Source organism: Oncorhynchus gorbuscha, linkage group LG09, assembly GCF_021184085.1.
Source record: "Oncorhynchus gorbuscha isolate QuinsamMale2020 ecotype Even-year linkage group LG09, OgorEven_v1.0, whole genome shotgun sequence".
In the NCBI taxonomy this organism is placed as follows: Eukaryota; Metazoa; Chordata; class Actinopteri; order Salmoniformes; family Salmonidae; genus Oncorhynchus; species Oncorhynchus gorbuscha.
In genome coordinates, this window is record NC_060181.1 from 55,938,820 (window position 1) to 55,956,045 (window position 17,226).

A 17,226-nucleotide genomic window follows, 5' to 3' on the forward strand; every position below is an offset into this window, starting at 1 on the left:
ATGCAATGTCCCAAGAAAAAAGTGACACTACCTAAATAGTGCAAAAGTTACATTTGAACATAATGAGGAGGCCAAATGCAGGAGACCATTTTGTTGTTCTGAAACATAAAGCTGCAACCTCAGCGCAATCAATAGGTGAACAGCGCCTGGTGCTGAAAATATAGCTAACTTGTTATGCAAGTGGCACCCAGCAACAGATGTAATATAACTACACCAGTTGAGTAATTCATTTCAACAATAATATTCATTTTAATTTGACTTAACAAATTTGACTTTAATTTGACTTAACACCTTAAATAAAGTTTAAATAAATAAATAAAAATTAGAGGGTTTAATTGGAGTATATTTCCTCCGAGCCAAGATCTACATAAAATAACTTGGCCTACCTCAGCCAGTTATGTGACTTTAAAAGCATCTTTCTCGCAGCCTAGTAGGACCTTTTTTATTTAATTTATTAGGCCTACTTCAAATTGCAACTGGCCAAAAAGGTAGCGTTCTACATAAAACAATAATTTAAAGAAAAAAAAGGCAAAGTCTGTGTCTGAATGTCCGTATCGGGAGTCTCGGCATAACCTGCTCCTGTTACAAAATGAACAGAAAATACTGTCAGCATGAGCCCTAAAATAGCCATGAATAAGCACTAACAATAATAATCACAATAATGTTAGTAGCCTATATCACTTTTTATTAAGTACAAAGTTATTGTTTTCCTATGAGCTTGCTACCCAAAACACGCACAAGGCCTCGGCACTCCTGAGTGCATCCGATTTGTCTCGACGTCTGGAATTCAATCAGCTCAGTTAGAATTGCAGCCTCATCCAGCGAGGGCATAGTTTTCTTAGCGAGGGAGGAGAATTATCCACCTGGGCGGACTGTGAAAGGATCACATACAAACGCAATGATATCCTTGGGCCCGCTGTTGTAATTCATCTGGTGGAGAAGTTGTCCCTCAGGTGCTTGATGAAATCTTCCATCACCTCTGAAAATGCTGTGGCCTGGTCCCTCTGCCTGTCGTTTCTTCAGTGTGATGAAGTGCAGTAGCCTTCCAGATGAACTCGAGCTTCCTAGTAAAGGCCTCAACTTTTCCCATCGTGTCCACGACTGTTGTCCCTCTTCCTTGTAATTGCAGATTTAACCAGTATAAGTGACAGAATATGTCAGCCAAAAACAAGCAACATTAGAGAGGAATTCCTTTAATTTCCAGAATACGAAGGTGGTCACTGCCCTTATTTAGCTTTTTCTGAGAAAATCCACAACCTGGTCATTTTATTATTACTTTTTATTTTAGCCTTGGTTAATATTTTCTTCTTCTTGAACTGCACTGTTGGTTAAGGGCTTGTAAATAAGCATTTCACGGTAAAGTCTCCACTTGTATTAGGCGCATGTGGCAAACAAGGTTTGATTTGATTTGGTCATCATGGGTGGCCTCCTCTGATTCTGTCACAAGCTTGTGGAAAAGACAGTGTGAGGTGCCTGACGTCCCCCTGATAAAGTTGATCATGAGTATGACTTTATCCATCCCATCTTTCAGCTCAGCGTTTAGTCTGGCACACAGCACACACTCTGATGGATGAGACAATGCAAGCCATTCATTTTTTGGGGGCGATTTCCTTCAACCTGCTGACCAGGCCTCTGTGTCTGACCACCACAGCAGGAGCCCCTTCAAGTAAACACAAAGTTGACGTTTTCGAAATGACAGGCCATGCTGCGTAAACAATTCCTCCAGCTTTGTGAATAGGATGTCCCTGGTGGTGTGTCCTTCGAGGGGGATCAGTGCCAGTAGCTCTTCTTTAAAGTTATTTCCATGAAAATAACAGACATACAGTGGCAAGAAAAAGTATGTGAACCCTTTGGAATGACCTGGATTTCTGCGTAAATTGGTCATCAAATTTGATCTGATCTTCATCTAAGTCACAACAATAGACAGTGTGCTTGAACTAATAACACATTGTATTTTTCTTGTGTATATTGAATACATAATTTAAACATTCACAGTGTAGGTTGGAAAAAGTATGGGAGCCCCTAGGCGAGTGACTTCTCCAAAAGCTAATTGGATTCAGGAGTCAGCTAACCTGGATTACAATCATTGAGATGAGATAGGCGATGTTGTTTAAGAGCTGCCTTGCCCTATAAAAAACACTCACAAAATGTGAGTTTGCTATTCACAAGAAGCATTGCCTGATGTGAACCATGCTTCGAACAAAATAGATCTCAGGAGACCTAATATTAAGAATTGTTGACTTGCATAAAACTGGAAAGAGTTACAAAAGTATCTCTAAAAGCCTTGATGTTCATCAGTCCACGGTAAAACAAGTTGTCTATAAATGGAGAAAGTTCAGCGCTGTTGCTACTCTCCCTAGGAGGGGCTGTCCTGCAAATGTGACTGCAAGAGCACAGTGCAGAATTCTCAATGAGGTTAAAAATGTTGACATAAAAAAAGTAGTGGGCTACGTACAGTAGACCTGTTTTTCCCCACCAATCAACGCACAGAGAAATGGAGTAAAATAATAATTGAATAGAGACATTGGTGATTTTATGAGCTTAATCAGATCTAAATTATTGTTATTGTCACTGAATTAATGATGTATTAATCCGACTTGTTAATGTTGTTCTGTTTGTAGTGTAGGCCTATTAATTGATCAATTTGTAGTGTAGGCCTATTAATTGTGCTAATATTATATGTTAATTATGTTCTGGCTTGCCGACTTGGCTCAGAAAATGTTTTGGCCCGAGGCTAAACCTAGTTGACGAACCCTGTCCTAAAGCTTCTGAGCCACTATATCAAAGCTAGTTGGCGTGATCCATTAATTCCATTAAGTCATTTAGACGACATCTAGACCTGACCGTCTATCAGCTAATCTAATGATTAAATAAATGTTACAGGGACATAATACAGGTGCAGAGGGAGCTGTTGGATCTGCATAGGCAAGGGTTGCCCACATGATGAAATCTCAGTTTAAACCATGAGTGGATATTCAGACGGTAGATCCAAAGGTTAAGGTTAGGCAATAGCTATATGGAAATTGAAGTTGGTTGAGGTTAGTGTAAAGGTAGCCTTGATTCCAGCCGTCCTAAGTGTGTCAAGCCATTCTCAAATGCGAATACAGTGTTGCAGGGGAGGCTGGTGGGAGAAGCTAAAAGAGGACGAGCTCATTGTAATGGAATGAGCCCGTCCTCCTATAGCTCCTCCCACTGCCGCCTCTGCAGTGTTGAGATCTGATAAAACGAGACTAGGGTAAGGGTTAGGATCATTATTGGATAATAACCTTGGCTGATGCTCAGGATCAATAGCCCCATTTATACAGGGTGCTAGCTGGCATCCTGTGTCCTGATCGTGCCCACATTCTGATTGTGCCCACATTTTTAAAAAGGTGTAGATGATTAAAATAACAAATTGTAATCAGATCTTCCCGACCATTTTGGAAGTAGTCGGGATGAATTGATTGGTTGGATGGATTAAATAGATATTTTTCTCTCACCCATCTACACATAATACCCCATAATGACAGTGAATTTGTGTTTAGACATTTTAGATAAAAAATACAAAAAAAATACAGAAATATCTAATTTGCAAAAGTATTCTCAACCCTGAGTCAATACATGTTAGATTACAGCTGAGTCTTTCTGGGTAAGTCTCTAAGAGCTTTGCACACATGTATTGTACAATATTTGCCCATTATTTTCAAAATTCTTCTAACTCTGTCAAATTAGTTGTTGATTATTGCTAGTCAACCATTTAAGTCTTGCCATATATTTTTAGGCAGATTTAAGTCAAAACTGTAACTTAGCCACTCAGGAACATTAACTGTCTTCTTGGTAAGCAACTCCAGGATTTAGGTTATTGTCCTGCTGAAAAGTGAATTCATCTCCCACTGTCTAGCGGAACACAGACTGAACCAGGTTTTCCTCTAGGATTTTGCCTGTGCTTAGATACATTCCGTTTATTTTTTATCCTGAAAAACTCCCCAGTCCTTATTGATTACAAGCATACCCATAACATGATGCAGCTACCACTATGCTTGAATATATGGAGAGTGGTACTCAGTAATGTGTTGTACTGGATTTGCCCTAAACATAACACTTTATATTCAGGAGAAAAAAGTTAATTGCTTAGCCACATTTTTTGCAGTTTTACTATAGTCCCTTGTTGCAAACATGTTATGGAATATTTGTATTCTGTACAACCTTCCTTCTTTTCACTCTGTCAATTAGGTTTGTATTGTGCAGAAACTATAGTGTTGTTGATCCTTCTGTTTTTTTTCCTATCACAGCCATTAAACTCTGTAACTGTTTTAAAGTCACCATTGCACTCATGGTGAAATCCCTGAGTGGTTTTCTTCCTCTCCGGCAACTCAATTATGGACGTCTGGATTTTTGTAGTGACTGGGTGTATTGATACACCATCCAAAGTGTAATTAATAACATGCTCGAAGTGATATTTAAACTGTTTTTTATTTTACCCATCTACCAATAGGTGCACTTCTTTGCGAGGGATTGGAAAACTTCCCTAGTCTTTGTGGTTGAATCTGTGTTTGAAATTCAATGCTCGACTGAGAGACCTTATGTGTGGGGTACAGACATGAGGTAGTCATTAAAAAATCATGTTAAACACTATTATTGCACAGAGTGAGTATATGCAACTTATTATGTAACTTGTTCAGCACATTTTTACTCCAGAACGTATTTAGGTTTGCCATAACAAAAGGGTTGAATACTTATTGACACGACATTTTCGTTCATTTAGCTAAACATGATTCCACTTCGATATTATGGGGTACTGTGTGTAGGCCAGTAACACATAATCTCAATTTAATCCATTTCAAATTCAAGCTGTAACGCATTTTTTTTTTTAAGTCGAGGGGTGTGGTGAATACTTTCTGAAAGCACTGTATAATATTTTAAAGGCACAGTGCATTCAAAATTATGTTTTCCTGTGTTTTATATCATATTGTACAACAGCTAATGAAGCTTTTTCACCAGTGTTTTTTCCTGATAGTTGCTAGTTGAAAATGCAATCTACACAGGACCTAATCAGCAGATTTGAATGGGTGGGAGTTTTGGCTTTCCATGGTGACATCACCATGAGGTAAATTGGTTAATAAATTGGTCCAAACCTCTCTGCCCATAACAGCTAGTTATCAGTTTCCCCTCCCACTCAGACTACTCCCAGACAGTCCTTTTAACATTCTCACTTGTATTTTATCAGGTAAGTTGACTGAACACATTCTCATTTACAGCAACGACCTGGAGAATTGTTACACGGGGGAGGATTGGGAAAGAACAAGCCAATAGGAAGCTGGGGATGATTAGTTGGCGATGATGGTATGAAGGTCAGATTGGAAATTTAGCAAGGACACCGGGGTTAACACTCCTACTCTTACAATAACTCTCATCCAAAAGACTGCACCCTACACAGGGCAATGTCCCCTATCACTGCCCTGGGGCATTGGGATCTCCTTACACCAGACGAAAGAGTACCTCCTACTGGCCCTCCAATGCCATTTCCAGCAGCATCTGGTCTCCCATCCAAGGACAGACTTTGCTTAGCTTCAGAGGCAAGCCAACAGGGGGATGCATGGTGCTTGAGAAATTTAATTTTTATGGAAATCTATTACAGTATCACGGTTGACAACTCCATTGTGTCCTCCTCCCAGAGCGCTAAGAACCTTGGCGTGATCCTGGACAACACCCTGTCGTTCTCAACTAACATCAAGGCGGTGGCCCGTTCCTGTAGGTTCATGCTCTACAACATCCGCAGAGTACGACCCTGCCTCACACAGGAAGCGGCGCAGGTCCTAATCCAGGCACTTGTCATCTCCCGTCTGGATTACTGCAACTCGCTGTTGGCTGGGCTCCCTGCCTGTGCCATTAAACCCCTACAACTCATCCAGAACGCCGCAGCCCGTCTGGTGTTCAACCTTCCCAAGTTCTCTCACGTCACCCCGCTCCTCCGCTCTCTCCACTGGCTTCCAGTTGAAGCTCGCATCCGCTACAAGACCATGGTGCTTGCCTACGGAGCTGTGAGGGGAACGGCACCTCAGTACCTCCAGGCTCTGATCAGGCCCTACACCCAAACAAGGGCACTGCGTTCATCCACCTCTGGCCTGCTCGCCTCCCTACCACTGAGGAAGTACAGCTCCCGCTCAGCCCAGTCAAAACTGTTCGCTGCTCTGGCCCCCCAATGGTGGAACAAACGCCCTCACGACGCCAGGACAGCGGAGTCAATCACCACCTTCCGGAGACACCTGAAACCCCACCTCTTTAAGGAATACCTAGGATAGGATAAGTAATCCCTCTCACCCCCCCCTTTAAGATTTAGATGCACTATTGTAAAGTGACTGTTCCACTGGATGTCATAAGGTGAATGCACCAATTTGTAAGTCGCTCTGGATAAGAGCGTCTGCTAAATGACTTAAATGTAAATGTATATGCAGTAAGGTACTTAAATTGTTACCCAAAAATGAACCCCCCCCCCCAATTCCCCAATGCCCTTTCTCAAAAAATGAGATGAAGTCACTTAAATAATGGTAGAAGGCATAGATTTCAGCTTTATTGTCGTCACATTTTTTGTCATTCATTTATTTACAGACCTGTACAGAGCTGCAGGTTAAATGGTATATGATATAAATATAGATGAGTCCTTAGACGCTGGGGGGAAAAGAAGCATTAGGATCTCCCAACATACTTTTTTTTTTTGCCCATAATCAAACTGAAGGCTTGACTGGAAGACTGATGTTACAAGATGAAACTGTTCCCGACATTGAAATATTTAGAAGGAAGTAATCCAGGTATACCTCGTTTGTACATACTTTGGTATACCTTTGTGTTTCTGTCAAGCTGTAAGCATTGTGAACTGCGACATTGACCATCATTATACAAAGCATTTGAATTCTGTGTTCGACATAGCTTCAAAGGCAGGGTAGCCTCGTGGTTAGAGCGTTGGACTAGTAACCGAACGGTTGCAAGTTCAAATCCCCAAGCTGACAAGGTACAAATCTGTCGTTCTGCCCCTGAACAGGCAGTTAATCCACTGTTCCTAGGCCGTCATTGAAAATAAGATTTTGTTCTTAACTGACTTGCCTAGTTAAATAAAGATACAAAAAATAAAAGGCAGAGATAATGCCTCTACCATAGAAGGCTATCACTGTTTTATTATGATGATAGGGGCTTGATATATGGCATGCAGTGCCAGCCGTCTCCTGCATAGTAAAACGACTTGAAAACGGCTTGAAAATCAAGCTTGATGGATTTTTTTTGTTTGATTTCATTGTGGTTTTTGCAGCTTGATCTGTAAAATTGTTTAAAACATTAGCTGAGGCAGTAACAACAGTGATCTGTGATCTGTCCAGTTCTTAGATTTAGGAATACAGTATTGGGGGGGGGGGGGGGGGGGGGAAGAAAAAAGTTGTCACCGCTAAGCTTTTCAATTTGTTTACATAATTGAATGGGTTCAAGAGATTCATCTTTCAACCCAGATTAGTGAAAATGCTGTTATATATTTGTTGCTTTTAACTGTAATGGATTTTTGGGTGTAGCATTTGAGGCACACCACTACCATTTCCTTTACTGAGCATACCTAATGGCTTAGCAGCCGACTCTTACTTGAGATGCACACGTCAAACTTCCTTAGCCGGTGAAATAATGTCTACTTGTTCTTTGTGGTGTTTATACAATGGCACCCTGATTTAATGCTCTGTGAAATGTACCATCTTGCCCAGCCTTGACTCATCCGCCATTTAAAGCTTCTTGAACATCAGTTGTGGTATGGTAGGAACTGACATGCAATGACTGACTAAAACCCACTGATATAACTTATAATCTTATAAACGCCATACGAAAGCCCATCAAGCGTATTGTGCTTCATTAAGGACTTGGACAGTTGTTCTCCTTCTCCAAACAACTCAACTCTCCATTGTGCTTTGTGTGCCTATGGCCTGTTAAAATAGCATCGTACTATTTTAAGAAGCCATTTGCTCTCAATAAAAATACCATGGCCTTTTTTAGAGAGTTGCATATTTGTGCTGTAAATTCTGTGGGGCGGATGGCAGCAGTTCCTCATTATGTAGAACACAGTATGTTAAAACCAGGGTGCTTGGCCCAAGACATGTTGGCGAAAGCAAAATGTATTTGTGAACCCAGAACTCGTTTTGTGTACAAAAGCCAAGTCTCAGTAAAAGTGTGTCAATCCATCCTCGTGTCCTGATTTCCTCGAAGGCATGGGGGACTTAGCCAGCCCTGAGGGATGTCCTATTGTCAATGGCATTCAAATTCATAGAATTGGAGGGTGCTGAACCTCTGTAAAACATTCCTAAACATAGCCGCAGGAAGTAGGGATGCTGAGGGTGCTGCAGCACCCCCTGATAAATCGAAAAAACATCCTTTGTGAACTTGGCCTTTTACTCCTATATGAGTGGACAAAAATACTCATCAGCACCCCCAACCCAAAACATCTTCCCACGGCCAAGTTCGTAGAGCATCATTTCGTTAAAGTGACCGTTGTCAGGCCCTTGGTTGCTGCAGCTCGTCGTCGGACATGCTTAATGGGTGGTGGGCAGGATGAATAATGAGCTCTCCTTTGTTGGTCGACCACAGGCCCCCTGGGATGCCATTATCCAAGAACCCTGAACTGAGAGCTTCTGTCTGGGCAGACAGATGGAGAGGGAGGCATGTACCTGCTGACTCCAGCAAAAAATCTCAAGTGAAAAACATTGGTCATTTGAGGTGCTAATAAATAACTTCCTACATCGGACCTGCTATTTGGCCGCAGGATGGCAGGCGTCAAGCGGAAACGATAGATATTCACTGAAAGGCAGAACCGGTCATCTTCAAAGCAGGATTCAATGATACTCTTCTGCTTTATCGGCTCCCAAGAAAAAGATATCACACACCCCAGCTCGGGAACTCTCATCATCTAGCTAACGATGGAGACAAGCACATGGTCTGGATTGAAAATGAGAGGATTAACCAAGGTCTTTGTCCAAGTATGAATTAAACAGAAAAATGGCTTTGGACCATAGAATGGCATCAACATCTTGCATCAGCTAGTAAATCTTCGTAGTGTATTGTATCAACCTGAAGGAGAGTGATGTCTGTCTGTCTGTCTGTCTGTCTGTCTGTCTGTCTGTCTGTCTGTCTGTCTGTCTGTCTGTCTGTCTGTCTGTCTGTCTGTCTGTCTGTCTGTCTGTCTGTCTGTCTGTCTGTCTGTCTGTTGGGCATCCAGTAGTCCTCTTTTCCCCAGAGGTTCAAGGTGAATCCCATAACAGAAATAACACTCTCTGGCAATGCCCTCCCCCCATCCCCCTCATGGCACATCACACTCAATGTAGGGGATGTCAATGTAGCGGTTGTCCACCTCCAACCACTGCTGCACGGCCCGGGCCACTATCTCCTCGGACAGCCGCTGGGCATACTCCAGCAGAATGGGGTCCACCCGGGCAGAGTCGTCCGCGGACCCCGTCTCATAGTGGACCAGCAGCGCGTTCTCGCCCTGCCACTTCCCAGGATTGCCGTCCGCCTTCACCGAGTTGGCGTACTGGATCGGATCGCTCTTCTTGGATTTGACGCATCCCATTATATAAATAATGGAGCATTGATCTCAGAGAGGAGGGGAGAGAGAAGGTGGTGAAGGAGGAATGTGCCGGAGGGGGGCTTGGCCCCTGGTTAAGAAGCGACGGCTAGGAAGCCGATTCTTTTCTGAACTGAGCTGCGCTGAAATAGTCCAGACAGTCAGCCATGCTCCGATGCTGCCCTACTTATATCTTCCCCTGTGCTGTAGGGAGAGAGAAGAGGGAAAGGATTTCAGTTATTTACTTTCCATCAGAATCTGCCTAAAATTACCAAATGGCAGAGGAAAGACTTGAGAGGCCTATTATTTAGACAGTGACTTAGCATCATTACCCTTGTTACCACACAGCAGCAGTAGCTACAGGTAACTGCCAAAATAAAGGAAAACACTAACATAAAGTTGCTGACTCGTGGTGGCTTTAATGCACCTTGGCTTACATAGATTTTATGCTCATCAAACCATTGTGACCACTCGTGCCCTGTGGATGGGGGCATTGTCATCCTATGGGGGGGGGCATAACCACAGTAGCCAAAATAATGGCCTGCCTAGAATTGGTATACATGACCCTAAGCATTATGGGATGGGAATTTCTTAATTAACTCAGGAACCACACCTTTGTGGCAGCACTTGCTTTCAATGCACTTTGTATCCCTAATTTGCTTAAGTGTTTCCATGGCAGTTCCCTGTATCTACTAGCACACGAAGCCTAGACTAGGCAGTTGTAGTGACCTTTGGGGAAAAGGTGTCTATGACAGCTGCTATTTGGGCTTACAGTAGTTATTTTGAACATAATTTGTATGTATTACCCATGATCTTGTTGTTTTGTATCCTCAGTCTTTTCAGTCTTCATAGATAGACCACGTGACTCTGGGTTGAACACACAAAGCACTGCTGTTATTCGCTGTAGTCTCCATCTGTCTTGGTGAGTGTTGCCTCAGTCCTGCCTGATCCAGATTCACAGCGGCGGGCGTGTGATTATTTATTTTAGACAGAGCAGCACACTATTATATCATCCTGTTCATCTCTCACATAGGATGAGCCTTTTTACTGAAGTTGCAAAATGATGCCACTGTCGCTTATGGTTTTTGACAAGAGGCTACTGCTTATCTAACTACAGTGCTGAGCCATAAAACGTCAACCAGATTGTTTGTTTGTTTCATATACACATCATTTCACATTGTGGGAAAATAGGATATTGTCTGTTCCATATATCTCAAGCATGTCACTCTAGCCCTGATATCATGGGAAGCGACCCTTGAAACCCCCTCCTCACCTTGAACTACAACCCACCTTTATTGAACTAATAAAGGCATATGTGGAAGAATGTCACTATTCAAATGTGAACATAAAAGGTCGTCCAGGAGAAATACTAGCCCGGATGGAGGAAGGGCGAAATAAATGGTTGTCCGCGTTGTAAATAGGCTTCTAAGAATTCTTACATGAGCGTATTTCTGTTCAATGTACCATATGTTTCGAGGTAGCGTCTAGTCCATTTCATACACAGTTACCAGAAAAATAGGTACATGAAATATTGCTGAAGCGTGGGATAGGCAGCCTACCTTCAAAAAGACTCTTGGAAAAGTAGGACTGGATGAGTTTCCCTCCATGAATATCAAATTCATCCCGTAGGAAAACGCATCGTTTTATCTTGAACGACACGTTTCAATAAAGAAGTCCATACATCCACACGGTTTGTGAACCGAAATCACCAAACGTGCCGCCTCTCGGACTGTATCTACTCCGTCTCCTTATCAAACCGCCGAATGTGCGTCCAAGGCTTGAACATGAAACTTGGAAGGCAGCGACCACATTGGTCAGGTTTCTCTCTCAGCACGAAATTTCCACCAAGTTACCAAACTGGACATTCAATGTTCCACCATACCATATTGTGCAGTAATCCCACTAAATACAAACATCGATTTAATTAAACTCTCACATCCTGGAATAGTCGAACACGGAGGACTATACCTTCTTCTTGCCATCATTCTACTGGAGATTCTACATAAATCATCGTTGAAAGTGTTGCCTGTTTGACTCAACGTTCTGAAGGCAGTTAGTAAACTGTAGAACGGGTTGTGGAGATAAATTGTGCGCGTTCACACGGGTTACTGTTACTTGTAGAATATCACCCTCTTGTGGCGCATGGTGGCGCCATGCTTGACTCCTCAGTGACTATTGACATGTTTAAAGTAAGGAATACAGTCAGTTGTTTCTATAATGCTATCTACCTATAGATTATATTCCCGTCTCTTGCCTTTGATGGACGTGTACCCACGATTAGCTTCCTTGTATCAATGTGTTCTAAGGCTACTAATGCGCCTGCCGAGAGGTCTGGATCATTATGGCACGAGGTATATTAGCGAGCTTTCCCAATAGCCACTGCAGTCGCACTGTGTCAGATTTTCAGTTATGAGTTATCGGATATGTTCAAAACCAATTGGTGTCATTAAAAAATATATATATATGACGCATTCGTAAAACAGTAAAAGTCATTGGACGAGTGTGCGTAAAACGGTATAATGTACATTAGTTAAATTCGTTTATGTTTTTGTAAATACAGTATGGTATATTTTCTTTCACATAAGGGTTCCAGTCTCAAATTCGATAACGATAATAGGCTATAATTAAACCATTCATTGACCTAACATAGTGCCATGCCATTCAAATTGCTGCGTAAAATGTGCATAAAGTGGGCAATTTGATTGACTATTGTGAGCCATACACATCTTCTAAATGCCGGTTGCATTGATCTAAATTAGAATCTATATGTTACTGTTTATTTGTGAAGGAAAATAATATCTCATAACCTGTGCGTAATTTTGCAACTGTTGTTGATTAACCGCATGATGGCACTAAACGTCTGGACTAAAAAGCTTTCGTAAATAGTAAGCGCAAACACCTCAAGACAACAATATCCAGTAGCCTATAGATTAATATAGTATCGTAGGCCGACAGAGGAGCCCATTTCGCCATAAATGTTCAATGCAATAGTATCTATCCTATAGCCTATTGATAAAAGTATTTAGCATTTGGAAACAAGTTTAGAAAGAAGTAGGTCTACTCCATGTAGCCTATATCAATATAGACTAAAGAGTGGTTCCTGTCATATTTGTAAATTAATATACCTTACATTTTCGAGAGAAACAGATTTAGAGAGTTAGGCAAACTGGTCATATAACTAACTGATCGCAATGAAGAACACCGATTCATTTGAACCCTGTCACGTTGATGGGATGAGCGGAAAAAAACGCATTTTTTCAGTGGCGTTCCTATGGTGACAGGCTTGCGGATTTAAGGTTATGCAATTAATCAATATAACCGCATCCGTAATTTGATTTGCCCATTTGTAGAACTGTCTTGTCTTTGATTGATAGTGTAGTTGTCTCAAATCTATTCCGAACCTTGCCATACCTCTTCTAAGGGTCGACAGAAAAATACAGTTGATGTCTGTCCGTTAAATTCATTGTTGCCAGCCCAACCAATCGTCGATTTTGACGACACAAAAGAGAGGCCAAAGTTGCAGTATAAAAAGGGCTGACGAATTAAAGTATGCCACCTATCAGTGTAGAGCCTGATTTTAAACACAGGCAACTCTGTAGTCCGCCTTCACGCAAATACATATTCACTTTTTGATTTTTTTTTATAGCAAACTCCGCATCTTAGATAATGAATCTGATGCAGGTTCTAATTTATCTGAGTTGTATGGTTGCTTTCGGTCCAATGGGTCTTGGTGATCAAACGGCGCACCACCAATCCCCGGCCACGGATGACGGTGAGCAGTGCTCAACATGCGAGGTCCGACAGCAGATCAAAAACATGAGATTACACGCCATCAAGTCACAAATTCTTAGCAAACTGCGACTCAAGCACGCGCCCAATATTAGCCGAGATGTTGTCAAGCAGCTCTTGCCCAAGGCACCACCTTTGCAGAAACTTCTTGACCAGTATGATGTACTTGGAGATGACAATAAGGATGGACTTATGGAAGAAGATGATGAACATGCCATCACAGAAACAATCATGACAATGGCCACTGAACGTAAGTTGTATATGCTATTATTCAATGCAACACTGTGTGTCTCAATATAACAACTTGGAAAAGGCACCAGAGCTCAGATGTTTTTTACGCATGGGACACAGTGCGCAACTTCATGTCTGATCCCGTATTAGTCTTCTTGCACCACTATGTTGGAAATAGGTTGACATTTCATAGGAATTATTAATGATTTGTTTGACTTGAAACAAATATATAACTTTTACGTCCGAGCCGAGTTCCATCTTACAAGGTGCTAGTGGCTCTGGTGTTGAGTGTGGCGGTTCTAAAACTATATAGGCTATATTGGAAGATACCCTGGAGATGACACATTGCTGAGTGTTTTATAGTTTATCAATGTGTCATGACATTGCAACTTTAAATATATATTTTGAAAGTGGTTTTCCAAGGGGTTTCGGTAACGAAAACACAATTGTGAATTGAACCGCAAACATAGAACCGCAAAAAAAGCAGTCATTTAATTTAGAAATTTAGTTTAATTGAGAAAATAGATAAGACATTTGCATATTATAATTCAAGTTCTAATTTTTCTCCTCCAGCCGAATCCATCGTCCAAGTCGATGGGAAACCCAAGTGTTGCTTCTTCTCCTTCAATTCGAAGATTCAGGCGAACCGCATAGTTCGGGCACAGCTATGGGTGCACCTTCAGCCACCTGACGAAGTCACCACCGTGTTCCTGCAAATCTCCCGCCTGATCCCTGTCACGGACGGGGGCAGGAACATACAGATCCGGTCTCTAAAGATCGACGTGAATGCAGGAGTCAGCTCTTGGCAGAGTATCGACGTGAAACAAGTGTTGTCGGTGTGGCTGCGGCAACCGGACACGAATTGGGGGATCGAGATTAATGCGTTGGACTCAAAGGGAAATGATCTGGCCGTTACCTCAGCTGAAGCCGGAGAAGGACTGGTGAGTTTAGATTTATCTCCCATCGAAGCAATTTACAAAATAGGTTCGTAGTTTATCCTCGTGGGATCTATGGGAAGTAATCCATAACCAATTTAGTAATGCATAATAATGCAATATCCACATTTAACACCCTTGGCAAGAGAAGGCAAATTCTTTTTTGTGTCAAATTGTAACCAGACTAATTTAGAACCAGGGCTTCAAATACTAGTTGTTTATTATCGATACCTGCTGATCAGAGGGGTTTTGGCACTCTGTGGATTTGCTCTCATGTGCTCATATTTTAAAAATATCTTAGAAGCTTTAATATAAACACACATACCTAACATACCTAACATACCTAACATACCACATAGCTAATATCCTGTGACAGAATATTTGCCCTTGCCACCAATAAGCTCATGTCCTATCACCTGGTTACATAGACAATCACATTATTCACATGGCCAGAACTTCCAGAAGTCTTCTGTGTGACTGTGCTAATCAGAGGAATTTCCTACAGCCTCTGTGATCACACACACACACACACACACACACACACACACACACACACACACACACACACACACACACACACACACACACACACACACACACACACACACACACACACACACACACACACACACACACACACACACACACACACACACACACACACACACACACACACACACACACATTTAATGGAGAAGGGTGGGGTTTGCACACAGCTGGCACCCATTTCTGGTGCAATTAGAATACTTTTTACCAAACCAAGCATTAAAGTGAGTGTTTAAAAATGCAATAATTTCAGTGGCACAAAGTATCACAACACCCAAGTTTGAGACCTTGATGTAAAGGATCAGCAATATTAGATTGGAGTAACAAACTCCAATGTGTTTCCCAATGTGTCATGTTTCTGTATTGTGCCTTCACAGCAACCCTTCATGGAGGTGAAGATTTCAGAGGGCCCGAAGCGCTCCAGGAGAGATTCGGGCCTGGACTGTGATGAGAACTCCCCCGAGTCCCGCTGCTGCCGGTACCCCCTCACAGTGGACTTTGAAGACTTTGGCTGGGACTGGATTATTGCCCCCAAGCGCTACAAGGCCAACTACTGCTCTGGTGAGTGCGAGTACATGCACCTGCAGAAGTACCCCCACACCCACCTGGTGAACAAGGCTAACCCCCGGGGCACCGCAGGGCCCTGCTGCACCCCCACCAAGATGTCCCCCATCAACATGCTCTACTTCAACCGCAAAGAGCAGATCATCTACGGCAAGATCCCATCCATGGTGGTGGACCGCTGCGGCTGCTCGTGAGCGAGAGTTCTGCTGGGGAAGGGGAGGGGCTTAGCCAGGGTCTCCACCCTGGACTTTGGGACAGATCCATCCATCACTACCAGTGCTTTCTGCAGAACACAGTGCAATAGAGCCACAATAGCGGCTAAAGAAACACCTGTCCATTCGCTGAGCAGGCTTCAACCACGGACATGTCTCGTTAGTTTTTTTTTTCATTTTCATATTCTTGTCTCCTCCAATCACATGTTCTCCCCACAATGGCCTAAAGTCACAAGGATGTAGGAACACAATGCCTGTTGGACTTGACATGGACACACACCAGACCTAGGTTCAAATGGTATTTGTTTTTTTTCTTCAAATACTTTAACGTTTAATGGAGAAGGGTGGGGTTTGCACTTTGGGGAATAATCCATTGGTTCCATTGAACCAGGCAAGCTCAATCAAGTGCAGCTTAAGTATTGGAAATAAAACAAATACTTTTTAAACCCAGGTCTGACACACATAGACTAATCCCTCAACCCCCCCCCCCCCCCCCCAAGCTTTTACAGCGTACGTTTAACTATCGGTGTGATAATCATATAAGCAATGTTTGAGAGTGAAACCGGGAATCCTCAAGGACTTTTGAAAGGGCTTGGAAAACTATAGCTGAGGACTCAGTATGAACTGGCCTTCATGCACAATGCCATAAACACCATATACACACACAGCAACAGTGCATTCTTATTCAACTTTTAATCATAGCTTTACCACCATTCAACTGCCTGAACTGCCCTACTCACTTGAATTATTCTTATTGTAAATCAACATTACTGGACAGGAGGACTTGAATCGGAAGCACAATGAATGCAGTCTACACATTGAGATGTGTTTAAGACAGAGAAATATATATTTGAATGTTAAAACCACGTTTAAACTCTGTCTTACAAATAACACAGTTTGCACTATGGCAAACCAATAGAAAGAATTGGTTGCTACAAAAGTTGTAAAAACTGATTTTGATACGTTTGCTAATTTGTATTGTATATGCCATTGTTTCCATTAGCAGTTGCCTTTCTAAACCACTGTTAGTAAATGTATAAGACCACAAACTAGCAAGAAAACGTTACAATAGCGACTGTATACCTGTTTAACAAATAAAGGTGCTTGCTTATATGTTAAGTTCAGTTATTTCATACAATAGCTTGGTAATGGTATTTCAATGCACAGGGAATACTAGGGATGTGAATGCATTCGAAACAATGTGCTCTTTCAGCAATGTGTTCTGACTGACACAAGTGCCACGTGGAATCATATAGAGGTCATTTCTAACATTCCTGCTCGTGTGCATTTGGTCACAAGCCTCAGTCATGTAAATCCATTCATAAGATGAAGGTTCTCGTAATAAACACAACGATACTAATTTATCCATACGGTTCCAATTCAC

At 42.1% G+C, this 17,226-nt stretch overlaps 1 protein-coding gene and 1 long non-coding RNA gene across 3 annotated transcripts; one reads left to right on the forward strand and one right to left on the reverse strand.

Annotated features, from left to right (window-relative positions):
- Nucleotides 1-9,577: 9,577 nt before the first annotated feature.
- Nucleotides 9,578-11,647, reverse strand: LOC124043785. Of its 2 annotated transcripts, none has more exons than XR_006840382.1 (3): nt 11,125-11,647; nt 10,372-10,509; nt 9,578-9,769 (listed from the first exon to the last, which is right to left on the reverse strand). It is a non-coding gene; the product is annotated as an uncharacterized LOC124043785 (long non-coding RNA). The 2 variants fall into 2 exon arrangements; XR_006840381.1 differs by having other exon boundaries at nt 10,372-10,432; nt 11,125-11,645.
- Nucleotides 11,648-13,119: 1,472 nt separating this feature from the next.
- On the forward strand, nt 13,120-16,955 carry LOC124043786 (growth/differentiation factor 8-like). Its single transcript, XM_046362746.1, has 3 exons — nt 13,120-13,604; nt 14,159-14,526; nt 15,444-16,955. The coding sequence occupies exons 1-3, from the start codon at nt 13,232-13,234 to the stop codon at nt 15,822-15,824; spliced, it is 1,122 nt and encodes a 373-aa protein (XP_046218702.1). The 5' UTR covers nt 13,120-13,231; the 3' UTR covers nt 15,825-16,955.
- The last annotated feature ends 271 nt before the right edge of the window (nt 16,956-17,226 follow it).

Bases quoted from the DNA above. Each gene is read 5' to 3' on its own strand.
- LOC124043786 (XM_046362746.1), top strand. From the start codon at position 13,232: ATGAATCTGATGCAGGTTCTAATTTATCTGAGTTGTATGGTTGCTTTC. The intron at 13,605-14,158 runs GTAAGTTGTATA...TTTCTCCTCCAG, and splicing joins CATGACAATGGCCACTGAAC to CCGAATCCATCGTCCAAGTC. The intron at 14,527-15,443 runs GTGAGTTTAGAT...GTGCCTTCACAG, and splicing joins CTGAAGCCGGAGAAGGACTG to CAACCCTTCATGGAGGTGAA.